Source organism: Rhinopithecus bieti, unplaced genomic scaffold (genome assembly GCF_001698545.2).
Source record: "Rhinopithecus bieti isolate Rb0 unplaced genomic scaffold, ASM169854v2 scaffold_25304, whole genome shotgun sequence".
NCBI classification, from domain to species: Eukaryota; Metazoa; Chordata; class Mammalia; order Primates; family Cercopithecidae; genus Rhinopithecus; species Rhinopithecus bieti.
In genome coordinates, this window is record NW_016811568.1 from 420,500 (window position 1) to 442,248 (window position 21,749).

The window sequence follows — 21,749 nt, forward strand, 5'->3', positions numbered from 1 at the left end:
TTTTTTTTTTTTTTTTGAGATGGAGTCTGGCTCTGTCACCCAGGCTGGAGTGCAGTGGCGCTCTCTTGGCTCACTGCAAGCTCTGCCTCCCAGGATCACGCCGTCCTTCTGCCTCAGCCTCCCAAGTAGCTGAGACTACAGGTGCCCGCCACTACACCTGGCTAATTTTTTTCATTTTTAGTAGAGACGGGGTTTCACCATGTTAGCCAGGATGGTCTTGATCTCCTGACCTTGTGATCCACCCACCTTGGCCTCCCAAAGTGCTGGGATTACAGGTGTGAGCCACCGCCCCAGCCCATATATGTATTTTTAAAGCCCTTATCTGTTAGAGACATAGTGGTTTTTAGGGTTTTCTGAAATTTCCTTTCAGATACTCTAGCTCACACATCAGAAGAGCATGTGTAGGAAGAGAGATGAAACAATGGTACAAGTTGATGGTTATTGGAGCTGGATGCTGGATACATGGAGGTTCACTCTACCATTTTATTTTTGTATTTGAAAGTTTTCATGATAAAAAGTTTTTAAAAAGAGAAAGGGTGCCGGGCGCGGTGGCTCAGGCCTGTAATCCCAGCACTTTGGGAGGCCGAGGCGCGCAGATCACAAGGTCAGGAGATCGAGACCACGGTGAAACCCCGTCTCTACTAAAATACAAAAAATTATCTGGGCGCGGTGGCGGGTGCCTGTAGTCCCAGCTACTCAGGAGGCTGAGGCAGGAGAATGGCGTGAACCCAGGAGGCGGAGCTTGCAGTGAGCTGAGATCCGGCCACTGCACTCCAGCCTGGGCGACAGAGCGAGACTCCGTCTCAAAAAAAAAAAAAAAAAAAAGAGAAAGGGTACCTTGGGTCCAAACAAGTCTGTATTGAACTGAGAAAAAAATAATTGCTTCCTAACTGGCCTTGAATAGAAGGGAATAAATGTTCTGGGAGATAGATGGCATGTTTGTGGAAAGAATGAAGGGTGAAGAGACAGGATCAATCAGGCACCCCCAGGACAAAAGGATAACTTACACAGCAAGTAAAGACATGTAGCTATCTTGGGCTGAAAGGCAAGGGAATTAACTGGTTAAGTCCAGGCGCAACTCTGACCCAACTCCCAAGTCCCTGGTCTCAACTCATTTCCCACCACATCCCAGTCTGGTCGGAAAGCCTTCATGGAGCTGGCAAGAGGTGTCCCCACCTGAGACTATTCCATTATGCTTGAACAGCACTATGAACAAGACCCAAAGCCAGAGCTATGCACAGAGGGGCAGGCCTTCAAGGACAGAGGCCTGGGATGAGGTAGGTTTCTGTCCTAAGTTTCTCAACAGCCTCAAGATATCAAGTGGGGAAAGGAACTTTCTCTGGTGACTCTATATTTAACTAGTGAAGCTCTAGTAATCTTAAGTGATGTAACAAAATGTGCACATGTAAGTTTTTACACCATACCCTAAATACAAGGACCTCAGAACCCTGAGGCGTATGGGAGATCCACCCAGGAAATACTCCTTGGGCAGGACAGTGCAAGGCCTGGGGCACTGGGTGCTCCCACATTCAAAGCCCAAGGAGGACCTAGCTAGCTTGCTCTGCCACCTGCTCTCTCCAAAGGGGAGAGAGCCACCAGGGAAGACAAATGCCCTGTAGCCTTGGCTAAAAGAGGAGGGCTTGAGAAATAAGGACCAAAGCAAGATAGGCAAGAGCCCATCATTCCTTCGCTTTGACTGTCACCCCTGTCCTAAGGAAGAGGAACAGGAAATCAATTTTAAGACACAACTCCTGGACAGGTTTGTGGACACATCTGGAGAATATGAACCTCCTTTGCAGCCAGGTTGGGAGAGAAATAATAAAGGGAAAGAAGTAGGGGTGGGGGTGGAGCCACCAGAGAGAAGAGCAGGCTGAAGTGCTGCACCAGGGGCACTGCTGGGCAGAGCACAAGCTGCAGGACCTGGGAGCATTGCTACTTGGCCTCATTGTGTTGTGACAACCTGGCTGCAAAGGAGGTCACCATCACCACTGCCAGCATACCAGGCACAGCAGGGGCAGCTCCTGGGTGTGAGGCAAGTCTGGCATCTCTTGGAAGTACAATCTTCAGGTCACTTTGGAAAAGGAGGGGCCAGAAGATGCCAGACATCTTCCATAGAGGTGAGATTTGAATCCAGCACCCCGTGTAGTGCCACCAGAGTCCCTAACTAAAGGTACCTGAGGTCCATATTACAACTACTCGATTAAAGAACAGGTTTATTGGTGACCTGAAGGTGCCAAGGTCTCCTTTGTGACCCTCACTCCCAGGTGGTATCAGCCTGCAAGGCCCTCTATGGGTAGAAAAGCCAATCACACGATTCATGGGCATTCCTGGCAAGAGGTCAGATCTCTCTACTCCTAATTAGAAAAATTCCAAATCCTGATTTCAGAGTCAGCAAGGTCAGAGGCTAGAGTCCTGATGGGCATGGGGCTTCGGAGCCTGGCGAGTTGCTCAGCAACGTCTGTGGGGCTGCGCACACGAAGTAGAGGCCAGGAAGGCCACAGGAAAATTGCCCCAAAAGTTTCCAAGAAGGTTTACGCTTGGGCAGGGCATAGAACCTGGCCCTGAGATTGCACTTTGGCTATGATGGGGTCAGTCACCGAGCAGGCCTAGGGAGCAGAGAACCTGCCCACTTGCCCTGGGCATGCCAAGGCTCCATGGTCTAGGCTCAGTGGTGCCATCACAGCCTGTCACATGTCCCAGCTCCTTACTGCTGGGACATCTCCAGGTTCTTGACGGGATACAGGTACCACATCACTACCCCCGAAGGGTTGATGATCACTGTGAAGTTGGTTTCAACTCGGAGGCCACTGATGATGTCACCTGAGTAGACGTCCTGGGCCTGCAGTGGGGAGGGACATCACCAATGCCACCATGAGAATGGCTGCACAGAGACCCCCCTAGAGGATGTAGAAGCCTTCTTCCTGGACTTTGGCCTGTCTGTGCTGGGCTTCCAGTATGCCCTACAGAAGTGGGAGCCCTGAATCCCCATCACTTCTCCACCAGCAAATCCAACAGATGCCCAAACACAGGCAGTGGAGAAAGCCCCAGCCCATGGAAAACTGAGGAATGTGCCAGCAAGGGCTGATCCTTGGGAGGGAGGAGTATAGCCCTAGAGGCTAATGGGATTCATATTTATATGCAGTAGTTCTGTTTGCATAGGTTGAAAACACTGGTGCAGAGCACGGCACTGGCTGCAGCTCTCAGTGCCTGCAGCTCCCCATGGGCACCTGCCAGAGGCCCTAAGCCCACGGCTCAGGGGAGGCCATATGTGAACAACCACCCCCCACAATACCCTCCCACGGAAATCTGAAGCCCAGGCGGATGGCTGCAGGCAGCCAGGTGCTCACCTCGTATGTCACAGACCCGGTGAAGTTCAGCTGGCCAAGGGAGGAGTGGTAGTGATAAGGCATATCGGTCCTGCAGCTGAAGAAGACTAAGGTGCTGGCCTTGTTGGACAGAGGCCGCATGTACACTTCGATAAGAGATTTTTCCTGGGCACAGAAGATGGCTACTGGCTGGGGTCCCTTGCTCAGATGGGACCTACCATTGCCTCCCTGGCCCTCCCTGAGTTCTGGGTCCCCCAGTTCACAGCTCCATATCACACAGGCTTAGGGAGGATGCCACAGGCCTCTAGCACCCCAGCTTATCTAACCCTACCTGCCTGCCTTCCCTGACTCAGCAGATACTCATCAACACCTACTCTGAGCCCAACCCCTATGCTAGCACACTGAGACAAATGCTGCATGAGGCCCTGCCCCGGAAGTTCATAGGACAATGGGAGGGATAAACACAGAAACGAGGAAGCAACAACAGTACAGCGCGTGAGTGCCGGCCCCAAACAGCTGCCAGTGCTGACCTAAAGGGTGCTGTCCAGTGGGAACAGTGATCTCTGTTCCAGGGGGGTGGAGAGTGGAGCTGGATGTGAACTGCCATCCTCCAGAAGGTTCTCCAGGCCCAGCTCCACCATCAGCCCCTCTGGCAGGGAATTGTTACTTCCTCTGGGCATCACCAGTTCTATGGGTGCCTTCTGTAGTTCTGTAGGTTTCTTTTTATCAGAGTCCAGGATTTGGTAAAGAGCAAAGGCGGCCAAGGCACAGTGACTCACGCCTCCTGTAATCCCATTACTTTGTGAGGCCAAGGCCAGTGGATCACCTGAGGTCGGGAGTTTGAGACTAGCCTGGCCAACATGGTGAAACCCTGTCTCTACTGAAAAAAAAATACAAAAAAAAAAAATTAGCCAGGCTTGGTGGTATACATCTGTAATCCCAGCTACCTGGGAGGCTGAGGCAGGAGAATTGCTTGAACCTGGGAGCCAGAGGTTGCAGTGAGCTGAGATGGTGCCACTGTACTCCAGCCTGGGCTACAGAGTGAGACTCCATCTCAAAAAAAAAAAAAAAAAAGCAAAGGCTTTGAGGTGACACTGAAGTCCAGTCTTGTTTGTAGCAACTGTGTAGCCTTGAGATACAGTTACTCAGACTCTCGAAGTTTCAGTTTTCTCATTTGTAAAATGGCAAGATACCTACCTTGCTGAGAAAAGGTATCTAAAACTCCCAGCACATAGTAGGTACTCAATAAATAGCAGCCACTAGTAGTCGTTGTATTCCTTGGCTGTAACAGCTTCTCCTGGCCGGGTGCAGTGGCTCATGCCTGTAATCCCAGCACTTTGGGAGGCTAATGCAGGTGGATCACCTGAGGCCAGGAGTTCGAGACCAGTCTGACATGGTGTCTCTACTGAAAATACAAAAATTAGCTGGGCGTGGTGGCAGGCGCCTGTAGTACCAGCTACTCAGGAGGCTGAGGCACAAGAATTGCTTGAACCCGGGAAGTGGAGATGGCAGTGAGCCGAAATTGTGCCACTGTACTCCAGCCTGGGTCACATAGTGAGACCCTGTCTCAAAAACAAACCAGCTCCTCCTGCTCTGGAGGGAAGCCCAAGTTCTCCGCAGGCCATCACGGGTGTATAGAAGCCCTGTGCCTCTCACCCTTCCTGTGTGCACTTACATGGCTGATGCCTCTCATCCCCAACTCCCTTGAGCTGTCCTGCTCAGCCCTGCTCTCACCTAGCAAGAGCAGGACAGTTGGAGCAGCTCCTAGCACAGTCCTCAACAATCATAAGCAACCAGAAGGGTGAGCCCTGGTTGGGGACTGGGCAACTCCTGTATCTCCCCAGGTGTTGCCCCCAGGGAGGCTGGCAGCCTTTCTCTCAGGAGAGCCCAGTTCCTCAGCCCTCCCCTTCCTTCCCTGCACACCCCAGTACCTTGTGAATCCTGCGTCCCTGGATGCCTAAGGGATCCTGGTTGATTTTGATCATGAGTGGATTCTGCAGAATGTCCATGTTCTGGGCGGAGATGGTACGCAGGTCTGTGGACATCAAGAGGGGGGCTGCCAGCACCGTCCACAGGGCCATCTGGGCTCGGGATTGCTCTAAGCTGAGACCGAAGTTTCCAATGAGCAGCTAGGGGCAGAGAAGAGGAGTAGTCAGCTCTGATCTCCTCAGGGAGGTAGACACAGGGACCATCCCCAAACTTGTAGCCGAGGAAGAGCAATTAGGGATTAGGGAAGGATGGCTGCATGTGGAGGAGGCCTGGTTCAGCAAACGCCATTCCCCAGCCCTGTGGCCTTGGGGGAGTTAAGTTACTTTCCCTCTGAGCATCAGCTTTTATTTTCCATCAGGAACATGGAGTCGGTGGTAGGGAGGTGGGCAGATGGCCAGATGAGGTGTCGCATGCTTGTAATCCTAGCACTTTGGGAGGCTGAGGCAGGTGAATCACTTGAGCCCAGAAGTTAGAGACCATCCTGGCCAACATAGCAAAACCTCGTCTTTACTGAAAATATAAAAATTACCCAGTCGTGGTGGTACGCATCTGTAATCCCAGCTACTTGTTCAAGCACAAGAATCACTTGAACCAGAAGGCAGAGGTTGCAGTGAGCTGAGATTGCACCACTGCACTCCAGCCTGGGCAAGAGTGAGACTCTGACTCAAAAAACAAAAGGCCAGGTGTGGTGGCTCACACCTGTAATCCCAGCACTTTGGAAGGCCAAGGAGGGCAGATCACCTGAGGTCAGGAGTTCAAGACCAGCCTGACCAACATGGAGAAACCCCATCCCTACCAAAAATGCAAAATTAGCCAGGCGTGGTGGTGCACGCCTGTAATCTCAGCTACTTGGGAGGCTGAGGCAGGAGAATCACTTGAACCTGGGAGGTAGAGGTTGCGGCGAGATAAGATCATGCCATTGCACTCCAGCCTGGGCAACAAGAGCACAACTCTGTCTCTAAATAAATAAATAGGCCGGGTGTGGTGGCTCACACCTGTAATCCCAGCACTTTGGGAGGCTGAGGCGGGCAGATCATGAGGTCAGGAGTTCGAGACCAGTCTGGCCAACATGGTGAAACCCCGTCTCTACTAAAAACATACACACAAAAAAAATTAGCCGGGCGTGGTGGCAGGCGCCTGTAATCCCAGCTACTTGGGAGGCTGAGTCAGGACAATCTCTTGAAGCTGGGAAGCAGAGGTTGCAGTGAGCAGAGATCGTGCCATTGCACTCCAGCCTGGGCAGCAGAGCAAGACTCCATCTAAAAAAATAAAAAACAAAAACCCCGCGGGGATGATGGGGGTGGTAATACGCCCTCGCTACATCGCTGTTTGTTCAGATGATCAAATGGGCTCCTGTTGTCAAAAAGCTTATAAACTAGGTAAAGTCAATAAATGTTCCAGCGTGACAGTGGTAGGAAACAGAACTGGACAAAGTCCCTGCACCTACCACTGGCCACACCCACCTGCCCTAGCCACAGCTGAATGGACCAAGGGGACTCCTGACCCCAGGGCAAGCAATCCATAGTCGGGACACAAGTTACAGGCTTAGTGACAACAATTCAAGCACTGTGTATGTGCCCATCACTGTACCAAGCATTTCAGAGTTATTTTAATGCTCAAAACAACCCTATAAGGTAGCTACTATTCTTATTTTCCAATTGACAAAACTGAGGCACAACAAATTAAGTTACTTGCCCAAGGTAAACTGGCAGAGCTAGAGCTGGGACTCCACAGCAGGCCAGTTCCTGCTCCTCCAGGTTGCTCCCTCCACCTGGCTTAGCACTTGTAATTCTTATAATCATAGGATCAATCAGGTAGTAAATGCTTGTTGATTAACGTAATTATAAAGTTATAAATTGCAACAACAACAAAATGTCACAGGGCAATGACTGAGATAAAACGGAAGGGCTAGAAGCAGGACTGGGAGGGCCAGTCATGCCTGTGGAGGATGAGGCAGGGCATTGACAAAAGGATCAGAGGCAGAGGGGGGAGGGCAGTCCAGGCACTAGGAATAGCAAGGTCGTGATCTTCATCCTGCACAGCAATAACATCTTATTCCAGGATCATTACAGACCCAAGTTCTTGAGCTTTCAGAAACATCAGAATTGCCTGGGGAGATGGTTAACAGTGGGCATTCCCAGGTTCTTCCCCTAAACATTCTGATGCAAAATGTGGGGGGATGGGGCCAGGCGCGGTGGATCACGCCTGTAATCCCAGCACTTTGGGAGGCCAAGGTGGGCGGATCATGAGGTCAGGAGATCGAGACCATCCTGGCTAACACAGTGAAACCCCGTCTCTACTAAAAAATACAAAAAATTAGCCGGACATGGTGGCGGGTGTCTAGTCCCAGCTACTCGAGAGGCTGAGGCAGGAGAATGGCGTGAACCCGGGAGGCGGAGCTTGCAGTGAGCTGAAATCCAGCCACTGCACTCCAGCCTGGAAGACAGCAAAACTCCGTCTCAAAAAAAAAAAAAAAAAAAAAGTGGGGTATGGGGCCCTGGAAACCAGCTTCTGGATCAAGTCTAAAGCAACTAGTTCAGGGACAAATTTCAGAAGCGCTGACCTAGAACCTGGCAGTGAGCCTCCAGGGAGGAAGAGAGCACAGGGCAGTGGGGAGCAGGGTCGTCACAGATGGTGGGCCTAGGGACATCCCCCTCCATCCTGGTACCATGTCGGGGTCATTCCAGTGCCCAGGGCCGGCCACCGGCTGCAGTATGTCCTGATACTTCACGAACCAATTCAGGATGGAGAGCACGCTCTGCCAGGAGTCCTGGATGTCACCATAGTTACGCCAGAGGTTGCAGATGTCCGCCAGCAGACTGTAGTTCACCTGGATGTCAAGGGGAAGTCCAGCACCAGAATCACATGCTGCAGCCCAGAGACCCACACAGGAGTTGGGGAGGCTCAGCAGGAGACACAGAGAGTGGGAAAGGGGGAAGAGAACAGGACCCACCGGCTTGCTCAGGATGAGGAGGGCCTCAGAGGGTGGCCCTGCTCTGGGGCTACCGGGGTCTCCCCTCTGTGCATGCTGGTGCCAGGAGCCTACCCTGTCCTCTCATGCCAGCTTGGGTCAAGCCCAGGGTGTGGGCCCAGGCTGGTGCACCCACAAACAACCCTCCCTGACACCCACCCACCACCATGTTCTCTCGTGAGAAACCGCTGTCTGCTGTCTTCTCAGCTCCACAGGCCTGAGCCCACCCTTTTTGGTGTCAGGCATGCTGAGGGACCCATCATGAGCCCACAGGCCACTCTGAGGCTCGGCCCCACCTGCCTGGCCTCCCCAGCCTTCTGGGTCTCCTCGCCCAATGGGCACCTCCTGGGATCCTGGGTGCTGTGTGCCAGCACAGATGACTCTCCTGCCTCTGATCTCAACTCCTTCAGCCCACCTCACAAGGGCCTCTTCTCTAAGGCCTGCCCCTCCCTCCAACACACACACCTCTCTGGGCTGGCTGAGCCCACCCGCTCTTTTGGGGTACTTACGTAGGTCTCTAGACACCTACAAATCACCATATGGGCACCTGTGGTGACAGCAGCCCTGGCTCTGGAAGGCCCCATCCCTGAAGCCTGGCACTCAGGAGGCAAGGAGGCCTGGGTGTGGGAAGCGCCATCAGGCACGGCGCAGAATGGCTTACCCCTGGGGGGAGGCCACCTTCGTAGGCTGGCCAGCTGCAGGAGAAGGCGATGGGGCGGCCTGTGGCATTCAGGGCAGCAGCCATCTTGGGGTACCCTAGAGAAAGCCCAATCTGTTTCAGTCCTGAGGAGGGGCAGGAGGCAGTCTGGGGGCTTAGCCCAGACCTTTTCCCAACAGATGTGAAGAAACAAGCTCCAAAGAGTAGGTGCCTTCCCACATACCCAGAGCCTCAGATGATTCTGGGGTGGGCTATGCTGCCACCCATATTTAGGGAGCCTGGGAGCCACAATCCCCCTAACCCCTGAGTGGGGGGAATTGGGAAGTTCAGCCAAGAGGGCGCTGGGTGGGTCTTCATGGCCACCCTCCCCGTCTGCCTGTGTGCCCCAGCCAGCTGCATAACTTACCTTGGGCCCGCTCCTCGGCGGTGGAGAAGCAGCCATCCAGCTTGAGCATGTCTACTTTCCACTCGGCGAAGGTCTGAGCATCCTGGACCACCTTGTCCAGTGTGGTGCCTGGGTAACCCATGCAGGTGAAGTTGCCCATGTCAGCATAGATGCCCAACTTCAGGCCCAGGGAGTGAACCTGTGGGGGTTTGAGGACACAGTGGACTCAAGCAGGACCCTCAGAGAGCCTCTTCAAGGCACATCTGACCCAGTTCCATTAAATCTCCAGTGGCTCCCACTGACCAAAGGAGGTGGTCCCAGCATGCTGGCCCGGCCTCTGCCCACGATGGCCCACCTCTCCCCCAACACACACCTCCCAGCGGCTGTTTCTTGCCCCTAGGCTTTTGCTCCTGCCATCCTCTCCGCCTCCAATGCCATCTCTCTGGGCTCAGCTCAAGAACTGCCTCCTCCAGGGAACCTTCCTGGAATCCCAGACTGCGTGAGATGCCCTTTCTGGCTCTCACCACAGTGGGCCCAAAGTCGGTGTTCATTTGTCTGTTTACCCTGCTAGACTGTGAGATCTCAATCATGTAAATGAGCTCTGAGCAAGGTAGGGTGAAAGGAGTAGTCTAGCCCTGAGGCCAAGGGCAGGGCAGGGGTCAGGCTCACGTAGTCAGCCAGGAAGGGAATGCCATGAGGGAAGCGCTTGGGATCTGGCATCAGGCGGCCACTGGCATCGCGCCCACCGATCCAGCAGTCATCAATGTTGAGGTATGTGTAGCCCATGTCCCGCCATCCATCTTGTGCCATCCGGTCAGCCATCTCCATGAAGAGCCTTTCACTAGTGAGGGGCGGAGGGATGGGGTAGCTCAGGGACCCAGCCCAGCCCTTAGCCACACCCTGCCTCAGCTCTGATTGAATCTGTGCTATGAAAACCATGACCTTGCTGAGTCCTAAGCCAGGTATCAGTGTAAATGCCCACCAGGGATTGTGCCATGAGCCATAAGCTGGCTTGAAAGGAGTGGCTGGCCCCAGGCCAAAAGGCAGGACTGGGTCAGGGGAAATACGGGGGCCTGGCCTGACCTTGTAACAGTTATCTCAGGGGCTGGGTTCATGTAAGGTCTCTGCCTCGTGACCAGGTTAGGGCCTGACAGTCCCTACAGAGGCCCCAGGCAGGTCACGGGGCTAGGTGTCAGACAGTCCGAGTGACTTCTGGCTGCAGTCTTTGGGATGAAGAACTCTGACCTTGCCCTCTTTTCTACTGGACCCTCCACTTCCTGCCCCCAACTCTGCAGGGCCCTGGGCAAGGCTCATCAGGTGGGTGTGGACCTTACTCACCTGATGCAGTTCTTTGGGTCCTCATCACAGTTAATGTTGCAGCGGAAGCGTTCCCAGGCCAGCCAGCCCATGGGTGGTGTCTGCAGGAGCCCATTGTCCAGCATCAGCACCTGGGCCACATGCCCCAGCAAGAGCACTAGGGGGCAAGGGAGGAGGGAATGGTGACTGTCAGTTGCCTCCACAGTTCCAGCCCTCATCCCATCCCATCTGTATGTTGCTCAGCCCTACAGAGGCTGCCTGCCTATATATAAGGGAAACTAGACTTCTGGGTTTAGGGTAGAATTGGCTCTTCCTGCAATGGCTGGTTCTTGCAAAGCAGTAAGTGGGAGGATGGTGCCTGGGCCAGGCAGTGGCTTGAGGTCTGGCCGTCACCACAGCAGTGCTTGAATTAGCAAAACTAACACCTGAAGTTATGTCCTTCCCATAACCCCCATTAGCTCCTCCCATCCCATATACAGAACTTAACAGTACATATGCTCCTAGGCCTACCATGGAACTACGTTCTCGTAAACCCAGTGTAAGTTTAAAATATTACATCAGCCAGGTGCAGTGGCTCACACCTGCATTCCCAACACTCTGGAAGGCCGAGGCGAGTGGATCACTTGAGGTCAGGCCAACATGGTGAAACCTTGTCTCTACTAAAAATTCAAAAACTTAGGCATGGTGGTGTGTGCTGTACCCGGGAGGCTGAGGCAAGAGGATCACTTGAACCCCAAAGGCGGAGGCTGCAGTGAGCTGAGATCGTGCCACTGAATGCTAGCCTGGGCTGTGACAGAGCAAGACCCCATCTCAAAATAATAAAGAAAATATTATGTCAAAAATGTACTTAATACACCTAACCTGCCAAACATCATAGCTGAGCCTAGCCTACCTTAAAAGTGCCGACAGGTCAGGCACGGTGGCTCACGCCTGTAAGGCCGAGGTGGGCGGATCACCGCTAAGTCAGGAGTTCAAGACCAGCTTGGGCAACATGGTGAAACCCCATCTCTACTAAAACTACAAAAAAATACCGGGGTGAGGTGGCGAGTGTCTGCAGTCCCAGCTACTCAGGAGGCTGAGCAGTAGACTTGCTTGAACCTGGGAGGTGGAGGTTGCAGTGAGCCGAGATTGCGCCACTCCACTCCAGTCCAGCCTGGGTGACAGAGTGAGACTCCATCTCAAAAAAAAAAAAAAAAAGTGCGACAACGCACATTAGCCTACAGCTGGGCAAAATCATCTAACACAAAGCCTATTTTATGATAAATTGTTGAATATTTCATGCAACTTACTGAATACCGAAACACAATGGTTGTATAGGTACTGTGGTTTCTACTGAATGTGTGTCGCTTTCACTCCACAGGAAAGTTGAAAAATCCTTAAGTCGGGGCCATTGGCCAGACTCCAGGACTCCTGAGCCCCAGTCCAGGGCTCTTTGCTCTCTACCGCAGACCCTCAAGAGGCCTCAGAGAGGCTTAAGAAGTAAGCCAGCCAGGACCAGCACCCAATCAGCTCACCTAAGTGAGCCCTTTCCTCCTTGGACCTCAGTTTCCTTATCTGTAATATGGAGTTACTGTAGGGACTGTACAGGCGGTTCTCCGCACATGTTGATGTCACATCAGATAGGGAGGGTCTCTGTACTTGAGGGAGAGGAAGTGAGAAAGGAAGGGCCCCTTTAAAGGAGAAATTATTCCTGTATGGGGAAGCATCTCCTCCCTTCCTGCCCAGCTCTAAGTAAAAGAGAGAGGGAACCTGTCTCCCCACATACCCACATTAGGGAAGAAACGCCAAAGCCCTCCTCGTAGCACTCTGGCACTCACCCCTGCCTCCCAAGCCACCCCAGCCGGTGTAGGTACCTGTCTTCAACAGCATTGCTCTGGACTCAGCTTCCGAGAACCTGACCAGATCTGGTCTGCGTGTATCAGCTGTATGTCTTGGGCCCTGGAAGCTAAGAAACGTCAGAAAAGCACTGGGGTCACGGCTGCCTGGCTAGTTCGGCCGCCCTCAACCTTGTACGTGGATCCTACACTCGGTCCCCAAGTTGCCCGCCCAATCCCCAGCCTCACTTCCCGGAGCTTGAGTTCTTCCTTCAGAAATACTAAACAATGTGTCTTGGATGTCAGACCTTACACCCTCTGCAGTGCTGGGAGTCCTGAGCGCCTACGGGCCGCCTTCGGCCCGGTCAGGGCTCAGAAAAAGGCAGCGACCGGCTTAAGGTCGCCCAGAAAGAGCGGAGGGGCAGGGCTGCGGCCAGGCTCCGGACTCCTAGCCGGGTCCGGGTTCCCGCCCTGGGCCCGCCAAAACCGCAGAGCCCCCTCCCGCCGCACTTATCTTACCGAAGCCCTCAGACCCGCGGCCGCTTCTGACTCGATTCCGGTAACCTGATAAGCCTGAAGCGTTCCAGTGAGGGCGGGGCCTCACGAAGGCAACCCTCCTCGCAACCTATCAGAATCCCCGCTAGCAACGCTGTGCCCCGCCCATACGGGCCCAGCTTCCCAGCCTCCCCAAGCCCTCTCCCACTGGGGTCCCGCCCTGCGTGCTAGCGAGGCTGGCATTGGCAGAGCCGGCTTGGGGCTGTCCTTCGTGGCCCGGACCCCGCGAGGCCTCCACCGCTGTGGGGACCACGAGGGCGAGGATCGTGCCAGCCTCACCGTGGGCGCTCAGTAAGCGGCCGTGCAGTGAATACCTGCTGAGGGCTTTGTGCAGAGGAAATGAGAGACTGCTCTGAAGCAAGGCCCCCCCTAGTGAGCCGCTGGAAAAATGGAAGTCTGGGATTAATCGTCTCTACAAGGAGGATGCGCGGGAGGCAGCAAAGCAGGCAGTCGCAGCTCCAGCAAAGGCAGCCGGCTCCGCTTCCCCGCCTGACGCTCAGGGACTGCTCGCACAGGCTCGGCTACTTCCTTCTTCATTCATTCATCAAGTATTTATTGAGAAACTGCTAGCTGCCACATGCTTTGTTCTGGGCATTGTAGGGGCAGAAAGATATTTTTCCTTATCCCAAAGGTCACAGCGGACACTCCTATAAACAAAATATAGATTAGCAAGAGAAAAGCGTAACAGATTGATTTACGCAATGTTTTATGTGACTTGGGAGCCTTCAGGAATGAAGACACAAATACTCAGGGAAAACTTTATTTTTATGTCTTTGTTTGATGAAGAATGACACCCCTGGCCGGGTCTGCTGGCTCATGCCTGTAATCCCAGCAGTTTGGAAGGCTGAGGCAGGAGGATCGCTTGAGGCCAGACATTTAAGGACAGCCTGTGTCCAACATAGTGAGACCCCATCTCTACAAAAAATTAAAAAACCGGGCAGGTGCCTGTGGTTCCAGCTACTTGGGAGGCTGAGGTAGGAGGACTGCTTGAGTCCAGGAGGTCGAGGTTGTAGTGAGCTGTGATTATGTCACTGTACTCCAGCCTGGGCAACAGAAAAAAGGAATAAGGAATAGACAATTGTATAAACGCAATTAGACAAAAGGGAATGATTTGATGTTAATAGCTGAGTGTGGAAACCAGCAATGTCTGTCTGTTCAGATTCTTCTTCTTCTCTCTGTGTGGCATTCCCTCCTGCTGGGAAGAGGGCAGGACCCCTTCTGGAATGAGAGTCTTATGGCCTAGTATCAGACAAGGTAGGTCAGAGAATTCCTTTATGGCCAGGCCTGACACAGAAAGATGGGGGATGTTTCCAGTAATATTCGTAGTTTCTTTTTTTTCTTTTCCTTTTTCTTTCTTTCTTTTTTTTTTTTTTTTTGAGACAGAGTCTCCCTCTGTCACCAGGCTGGAGTGCAGTGGCGCGATCTCTGCTCACTGCAACCTCCACCTCCCAGGCTCAAGTGATTCTCTTGCCTCAGCTTCCTGAGTAGTTTGGACTACAGGCACACACCACCACGCCCAGGTAATTTTTGTATTTTTAGTAGTGACAGGGTTTCACCATGTTGGCCAGGATGGTCTCGATCTCTTGACCTTGTGATCCGCCCGCCTCAGCCTCCCAAAGTGCTAGCATGACAGGCATGAGCCACTGTGCCCGGCCAACATTTGTAGTTTCTGTAACTCACCTTAAGGAGGAGGAATTTCAGTTTCTATGGCCTGCCTTGCAGGAGAAAAACGGGAGAAAGAAGGGGGGCAGGAGAAGGTCAGAGAGAGACTTTGCTTCTGAGGCTCTTCCAGTGCCCTTTGGTTCAAAGTACTCAGCACGCCCAAGTGTCATATTTTTAGGCATCGCTTTCTGACCCCTAACAGCACCTTCACTCAGATGACCACTGGGCATCTCAAACATAACCCAGACCAAGCACCGGCCACTTTCCACATCTCAGATAATGACAACTCTCCTAGGTGCTCAAGCCAAAACTGTGCAGTCCTTCCTGCTCTTTCCCTCACTCCCTACATCCAACTCCTCAGCAAATCCTGTGTTGTCTACCTTCAAAAGCCATTCTAAATCTGGCTGCCTCTCCCTCCCTGCTCTCACCGCCCTTGTGACATCTTGCCTGGATAATGGCAGCAGGCTCCTCACTGGTCTCCAGCTTCCACTGACATTGATTCTCGCCACAGCAGCGAGAGTATGCCTTGAAATCTCTCAGGTCCCTTCTCACAGCCCTGTCTAGACTAACAGTCCTCCCAGATTTACAGAGCCCCATCCCACCCCTTCCACCCCCACCTCTTACTGTTTGCCACCCCCTCCCCAGGCCTCCCAGCCTCACTGGCCTTCTTGCAGGTCCTCAAACACAACAGGCCTGAGGGCCACTGCGCTGACTGTGCCCTCTGCCTGGAATTGGCATGACTGGCTCCCTCATTTCCTTCAAGTATTTGTCCAATGTTACTTTCTCAGTGAGGCCTACCCTGACCACTCTATTTGCAATTGCAACCTCCCTACTCCCACAATTTCCCATCTCCCTTATCCTCCTCTGTTTTTTCCGTGCCACTTATTACCTTCTAACACATTTATTAGGGTGTATAGTATTAACTGAATAAAATTTAGTAGGGGAGACAGGCAATAAACAAGAAAATAAAAGTATGAGCATAGGAGAGTTTACTCTAGCAGTGAGTGCTCTGATGGAAATAACACCCCAGGGATGGGACACAGACTGCAGGGCAGGTTGCTTTGCAATGGTCCCAGAGGGGACCTCTGAGCAGAGACTCAAATCTGCGTCCAGAGGCGTCCTGAGGAGTGGAGCTGCGGCTGGGGGTGGGAAGGAAGGCCATTCTAGGCTGCAGGAACTGCAAGGGCAAAGGCTCTGAGGTGGGAGCCAAGTTCATGGCAGATGTTTGAGGACACCTCTGGCTTCCAGGGCCTTCCAGAAGCTCCAGTCTCTTGGGTTTGGTTGTGCATTCCCGAGACCTTCACCGCAGGCCGCCTCCTGGACCCACTAGGGCAGAGCCTGGGGGCTGCCGGTGGGCTTCAGGCCAGGGAAGCAGAAATGGGTAATTTCCAGAGGCAGAAGTCAGCTGACCCCGGTGGCCCGGTGGGTGGCCAAAAAAGCTTGACCGGCCCTCGCAGGCTGTGTAGGAGCCCACCCTTAGGAGGTGCCCAGAGCGAGACGTCTGTGGTTTGGCTCTGCCCCGGAAGCAGGCCTAGCAGGGAGAGGGGGGACCAGAGAGGAAGAGATGGACTGAGTTTTCCGGACGATGGGTCCGAGGCCCGCGGACCATCTGAGAACCTCTGGGTTCGAGGCCACCGGCACCGACCAGTTCTGTGGCTCGGGCAGTTCAACGCCCTCTCGGGCCTCAGTTTCCCGCCCTCGCAGATCCCGAGGCCGCCTCGGAGATCCCGGGCCGGGTGAATACTGGGCGGGGAGGGGCGGTAACTCCAGCCTCCCGGGCGGGGTCTCCCAGCTCCCGCGGCCACGTTGCAGCCCAGGCGGAGGCGAGGGGTCTCGAGTCGAGATCGCCCTCTTGGGCTTCGGTGCGATCGGCGGCGGGAGGTGAGAGTGGACCTGGCGGGCTCCGGGAGGAAGTGGCCCCAGGGAAGGCGTGGCCGCGGGGACGTGGTGGGTAACAGCCCCGACACGAGGACGGGGAAACCGAGGCGGTAGCCAGGGAGACCCTGACCGAGATGACCCCTGTTTAGGGCGACAGCCGGGTTGGGGATCCCCGCAGTGGCCACTGGCACCGCGGTCTCGCACCCCCAGCTCGCCTCTCGTCCAACAAAAGAATCCAGGAAGACGCCGGGGCAGGCGGGAGGCCGGGTGTGCGGGCGGCCTGACCCCCCTACTGGTGGAGAGGAGGGAGCGCCCTTCCCCGGAGGCGGGAGAGGGGAGGGGGCATGGCCTCACGGGCTGCCCACCCCTTCGGTGTGCCCCAGTGCCGGGCCCAGGACCCCCAGTGAGGTCACTCCTCTGGCAAACATCTGTGATCTCCTCCTTCCACTTCCTGGGCCACCCCTACTGGAATGGCCTCTCTCCCCATCCAGGGATCTGACTTGTTTTTCTCCATAACCCTTAGCATTACCGGTCCTTTTGGTACCTCTTATTTCACTAATTATTCTTTCATTAATTTATTAGTATTTATTTTGTTTGCCTACAGTGTGTTTCTCCCTGTGGGACTGTAGGCTCCGGGAGGGTGGGAGACTTTGATTTCTCCACTGATGTATTCCCATTAATTCAACAGATCCCTCCTGAGGGCCTCTCTGAGCCCTGCACAGTGCTGGATATTGGGGTTCTCCTGGGAACTTAGCCGAGCCCCACCCTAGACATTCTGGGGCTGGGAACAGTGCTGTAAACACAAATGACATCGTCGTGAGATGAAGGAAACCAGAAATGGGGGGTCTACTGGTCAGATGACCTTACGTCAGGCCACCCTGGTGGTCAGAGCCACCTTAGATGATACGGTGATCATGCAAGGCCTCCCAGATTAGGTGACTTCAGTTAAAGCCACAAAGAAACTGAGTGGGAAATGCTAGAAGGGAAAAGCTAGGAACCATGAGGGCACATGTAGCTCTGACCTGGACTCAGGCAGGGAGCTGGGGTCTGAAGAGTAAAGGTCAAGAAAAGGGGACCCAGCCCCTTAAGCTGCTCAGGGGTTCCTGGCTGGGTAGATGGGTGGGGGGATTCTCAGGGGTCACGGAAGGCTTCCTGGTGGAGGCTGTGGTTTCATTAGGCCTCGAAGGTGGAGTAGGAGTTCTCATTCTTTGGGATAAGCTGACTGGGCTTGAGAATTGTTTTGCAGGCTCTTTGGGAACTAGGTGGTCCAAGGGCTGAGCTGTGTGGCCAGACAAGAGGTCCCTGCCCTCCCCCAGTGAGCCCTGCTGGTAAGTGGGTACAGTGTGAGGGATTTGGGAGACGAAGCTCTGCATCTCATCGGTCATGTAACCTTGGGCAAGTTCCCCTCCCTGCGCTGGGCCTTGGTTTTCCATGAGTAAGGACAGTTGGACTAAGTGCCGTTCATGATCCTGGGGGCACCCACATTCAATGGTTATGGTTAGATCTTCTCAGCTGTACCCTGGGTTTATGCTACACTCTTTGTTTACAGAGTAGGTCCCCATCTGGCCCTGAAGGCTGCATATTGAGAGAGAAAAATAATGTTTTATCTGAGGAACTGGAGCCCCTTTAAATAATCAGGCCCAGACATATTGAAATGCAACAGCTGTCAAGTCTTACTCCTCCCTTGAGCTAAAGAATTATCTCTTTTACTTTTTTATTTTCTTTTCTTCATGTCAGATCGGTAATGTGCCCACATGGTAACAAGGTTCAAGGGTGGCACGGTTCACACATGCACGTGAACACCCAATCATCACACTCATGAACTACAGAAGGATCAAGAATTACCTCTTGAAGCCACTTGCTACGTGGCTCTAGAGGGACACCAAGTAGCCATAAAATGTTGTACACTGGACACCCTACAGTTCTTACCCTATAGTTCAACAATATATAGCCAATCACTAATCAATATTATTTCTTTTTTTTTTTTTTGAGATGGAGTTTCTCTCTTGTCACCCAGGCTGGAGTGCAATGGCACAATCTCAGCTCACTGCAACCTCTGCCTCCTGTGATCAAGCAATTCTCCTGCCTCAGCCTCCCGAGCAGGTGGGATTACAGGCACCTGCCACTGTGCCCGGCTAATTTTTGTATTTAGAGATGGGGTTTCACCATGTTGGCGAGGCTGGTTTCGAACTCCTGAGCTCAGGTGATCCACCCACCTCGGCCTCCCAAAGTGCTGGGATTACAGATGTGAGCCACCGCACCCCGCCAATCAATGTTATTTCTATAAACCAAGGAGAATTCATGCCAAACAACTTTGTCATCCTTGCCCCCTTCTGCCTATAAAAACTTGCTTGTAGGAAAGGCCCAATGCAGCACACCCCACGGCAACTTAGACGTTTGTTCTGGGCAGTTGTCCTTATTTTCACTCAAGTAAACTCTTTAAAGTTATATTTTGTGCCTCAGCTTCTGCCTTTAGGTCAATAAGATTCAACTGCTATATGCAAATAAGAGGCCAGTAGAGGCCCAGGAGGGTCATGGAAACCCTGGAAGCTTGGCCTCAGAGTTGGGAGTTGAGAGGACCCCAGATCAGGGAATAGTTTAAGCACAGTGGTTTCGATGGGTCTGGGGTCCATTTCAGCTCAGCTGACGCCTGTTTCTTTGGATTTTAGAAAGCCCTGCCCAGGTCCTGCCATGCCTCCTGTCTGATGCAATCTTGTTATTCTTTTCTCCAAGTCCGCCAATGTCCAGTTTTTTTTTTGCATGATCCTCACAACATCCCTTTGAGAGAAAAAGAAGGAAAGACGAGCCCACTTCTCAGGAGACTTTAGGGGCCTTACGGACACAGCAAGCAAGTAGGAGCCCCAGGGCTGGGGTCCAGGTCGCCTCCGGAGCCAGTGCTCTTCCCCAGTGGGGCACGGAACCACCTCCCTCTCTGATCCGCGGCCATCTCTCTTGCCTCACAGTTCCTGTGGGAGCCATGAAGCTGAATGAAAGGAGTGTAGCCCACTATGCACTCAGCGACTCCCCAGCAGACCACACGGGCTTCCTGCGCACCTGGGGGGGCCCAGGGACCCCATCGACCCCTAGTGGCACTGGCCGAAGATGCTGGTTTGTCCTCAAGGGCAACCTGCTGTTCTCCTTTGAGAGTCGCGAGGGCCGGGCCCCGCTGAGCCTGGTGGTGCTGGAAGGCTGCACAGTGGAGCTGGCTGAGGCTCCCGTGCCTGAGGAGTTTGCCTTTGCCATCTGCTTTGATGCCCCTGGAGTGCGCCCACACCTGCTGGCCGCAGAAGGGCCGGCGGCCCAGGAGGCCTGGGTGAAGGCGCTGTCTCGGGCAAGCTTTGGCTACATGCGCCTGGTGGTACGTGAGTTGGAGAGCCAGTTGCAGGACGCACGCCAGAGCCTCGCTTTGCAACGCCGCTCATCCTGGAAGTCTGTTGCCAGCCGCTGTAAGCCCCAGGCTCCTAACCACCGATCTGCGGGCCTGGAGAATGGCCACTCCCTCTCCAAGGACAGCAGCCCCGTGGGCTTGGTTGAAGAAGCGGGCAGCAGGTCTTCAGGGCAGGGGTTGGCTGAGTGGGAGCTGCAGGGCCCTGCCAGCCTTCTCCTAGGCAGGGGGCAGAGCCCTGTGTCCCCTGAGACCTCCTGCTTCTCTACCCTGCATGACTGGTATGGCCAGGAGATCGTGGAGCTGCGGCAGTGTTGGCAGCAGAGGGCCCAGAGGAGCCAGCCAAAATGTGAGGAACAGGATAAGCCCTAAGTCTGCACCCTTTGAGTCAGGAAACCAGGGCGAGTTCTTTTTCAGGAGTTAAATGTTTACCCATTTCCAACGTTGTGTTTTGGGAGGGGACATGGGTTCTCTCCTTCCTGCTATTTAGGCATTCTCCAGATTCCAGATCCACCCATGTGTCTGGAAGGGACTGAGGGACCATTCCTTCCATCCTCTTTATTTCCTGAGGTCCAGAGAGGAAAGGAGACATGGACGCCACAGAGCAAGACCCCAATCTCCTGACTTCACTGGCCTGACTGGCCCCTCCCAGGGGATGTTAATGAAATGAAGGAAGTGGGAAATGTCACCTGAGAGTGTCACAGGCTTGCCCTACCTTTGACCTATACACCAGGCTCTGGAGCCATAATTTCCAACCTGCGGAGTCTCGTGTGCATTTAAATCCGAGATAGGCTGCAGTATTGGCTTGAGGCTCTGACACTGTCAGAGAAAGTGGATTTATTGTGTCACAGGAGTTTCTGGGACCCAGCTCTTCCTGAGAGGGGTGGGAAGACTGGGGATCCTCACTCAGCAGTTTGGGTAGGGCCCTTTGAGGCAGAGGGTCTTTGGCCAGTGAAGAGAGATTTATTCTGCTCAGAGTGTTGGGGTCCCATCCTTTCTCCCCGGCTCCCCTGTTAACAGATGGTGCTGGACCTTGCCCCAGAAGGGGCTTGTAGCTTTTTTATGTCAACGAAATGCCCGCCTGTACTCTGTCTTCAGCAGCCAACTCCTGGAGCTGCCAAGTGAGGGGTTAAAGAAGAGGTGGGTAGGCAGCGTGGCTCCCTAGGTAAAGTTTGTTGCTTTGGTTCTCAGTCCTGGGTATTCTAGGAGTTTGGACACGGGATTCCGTTTCCTGTGCTAAAATTCTCTCTCCTGGCTGGGCTCCGGTAAACTGAAGTTGCTCGAGAAACCACCTGGAAACTCTCATAGCCCTGTTTGTCACCCAGAGTGTACCTGCCAGGACCTTTCCTTGCTACTCTTCCCAACATCGAGCGTGATTTTTCTAGTGTTCTGGGAGGCAAAGCGGCTGGGTCACCAGAGCCTGACCAGACTGACGCCCCAGGGGGAAGACGCAGAGGCCGGGAGGAGACACCCCCTCCCAAACACACAAAACTTGCCCCTTCCTAGCCTCGGCTCCCCTCACTGGGGCCTTGGGCAGGACTGACCCGCACCCAACTAGGCCTAAGGGGGACGCTCGGAGCCTCTTACCCGCAGGAGGCGGAGATGCGCCCAGGGCGGGCGCCCGGCCTGTTCCCCAGCCCTGCCTGGAAGCTCCGCAGCCACTGCATTTTGTTGAAGCACAGATAACACGGGCCCTTCTCTTATTGCTACAGTGTTTTGTACGCGGTTAAAACACTAGTAAAGCTTTTTCATTATTACTCATTCGTCTCCCTGGGTTTATTTCCACAGCCGGCCGTTAAGTCCTGCTCT

At 53.8% G+C, this 21,749-nt stretch overlaps 2 protein-coding genes across 8 annotated transcripts; one reads left to right on the forward strand and one right to left on the reverse strand.

Annotated features, from left to right (window-relative positions):
- Positions 1–2,196: 2,196 nt before the first annotated feature.
- Positions 2,197–13,074, reverse strand: NAGA (alpha-N-acetylgalactosaminidase). Of its 2 annotated transcripts, none has more exons than XM_017894132.1 (10): positions 12,980–13,074; positions 12,500–12,591; positions 10,668–10,803; positions 9,999–10,170; positions 9,351–9,528; positions 8,948–9,042; positions 7,984–8,145; positions 5,258–5,455; positions 3,348–3,491; positions 2,197–2,839 (listed from the first exon to the last, which is right to left on the reverse strand). In XM_017894132.1, exons 2-10 carry the CDS (start codon positions 12,513–12,515, stop codon positions 2,705–2,707), a joined length of 1,236 nt encoding a protein of 411 aa, XP_017749621.1. In that variant the 5' UTR covers positions 12,516–12,591; positions 12,980–13,074; the 3' UTR covers positions 2,197–2,704. The 2 variants fall into 2 exon arrangements, with proteins under 2 accessions (XP_017749621.1, XP_017749622.1); XM_017894133.1 differs by having other exon boundaries at positions 2,199–2,839; positions 12,500–12,584; positions 12,980–13,068.
- Positions 13,075–16,473: 3,399 nt separating this feature from the next.
- On the forward strand, positions 16,474–21,697 carry PHETA2 (PH domain containing endocytic trafficking adaptor 2). Of its 6 annotated transcripts, none has more exons than XM_017894102.1 (3): positions 16,474–16,558; positions 17,802–17,883; positions 19,225–21,697. In XM_017894102.1, exon 3 carries the CDS (start codon positions 19,533–19,535, stop codon positions 20,310–20,312), a length of 780 nt encoding a protein of 259 aa, XP_017749591.1. In that variant the 5' UTR covers positions 16,474–16,558; positions 17,802–17,883; positions 19,225–19,532; the 3' UTR covers positions 20,313–21,697. The 6 variants fall into 6 exon arrangements, with proteins under 6 accessions (XP_017749591.1, XP_017749594.1, XP_017749590.1 ...); XM_017894105.1 differs by having other exon boundaries at positions 16,475–16,558; positions 19,519–21,697; XM_017894101.1 differs by having other exon boundaries at positions 16,540–16,624.
- Positions 21,698–21,749: the final 52 nt, after the last annotated feature.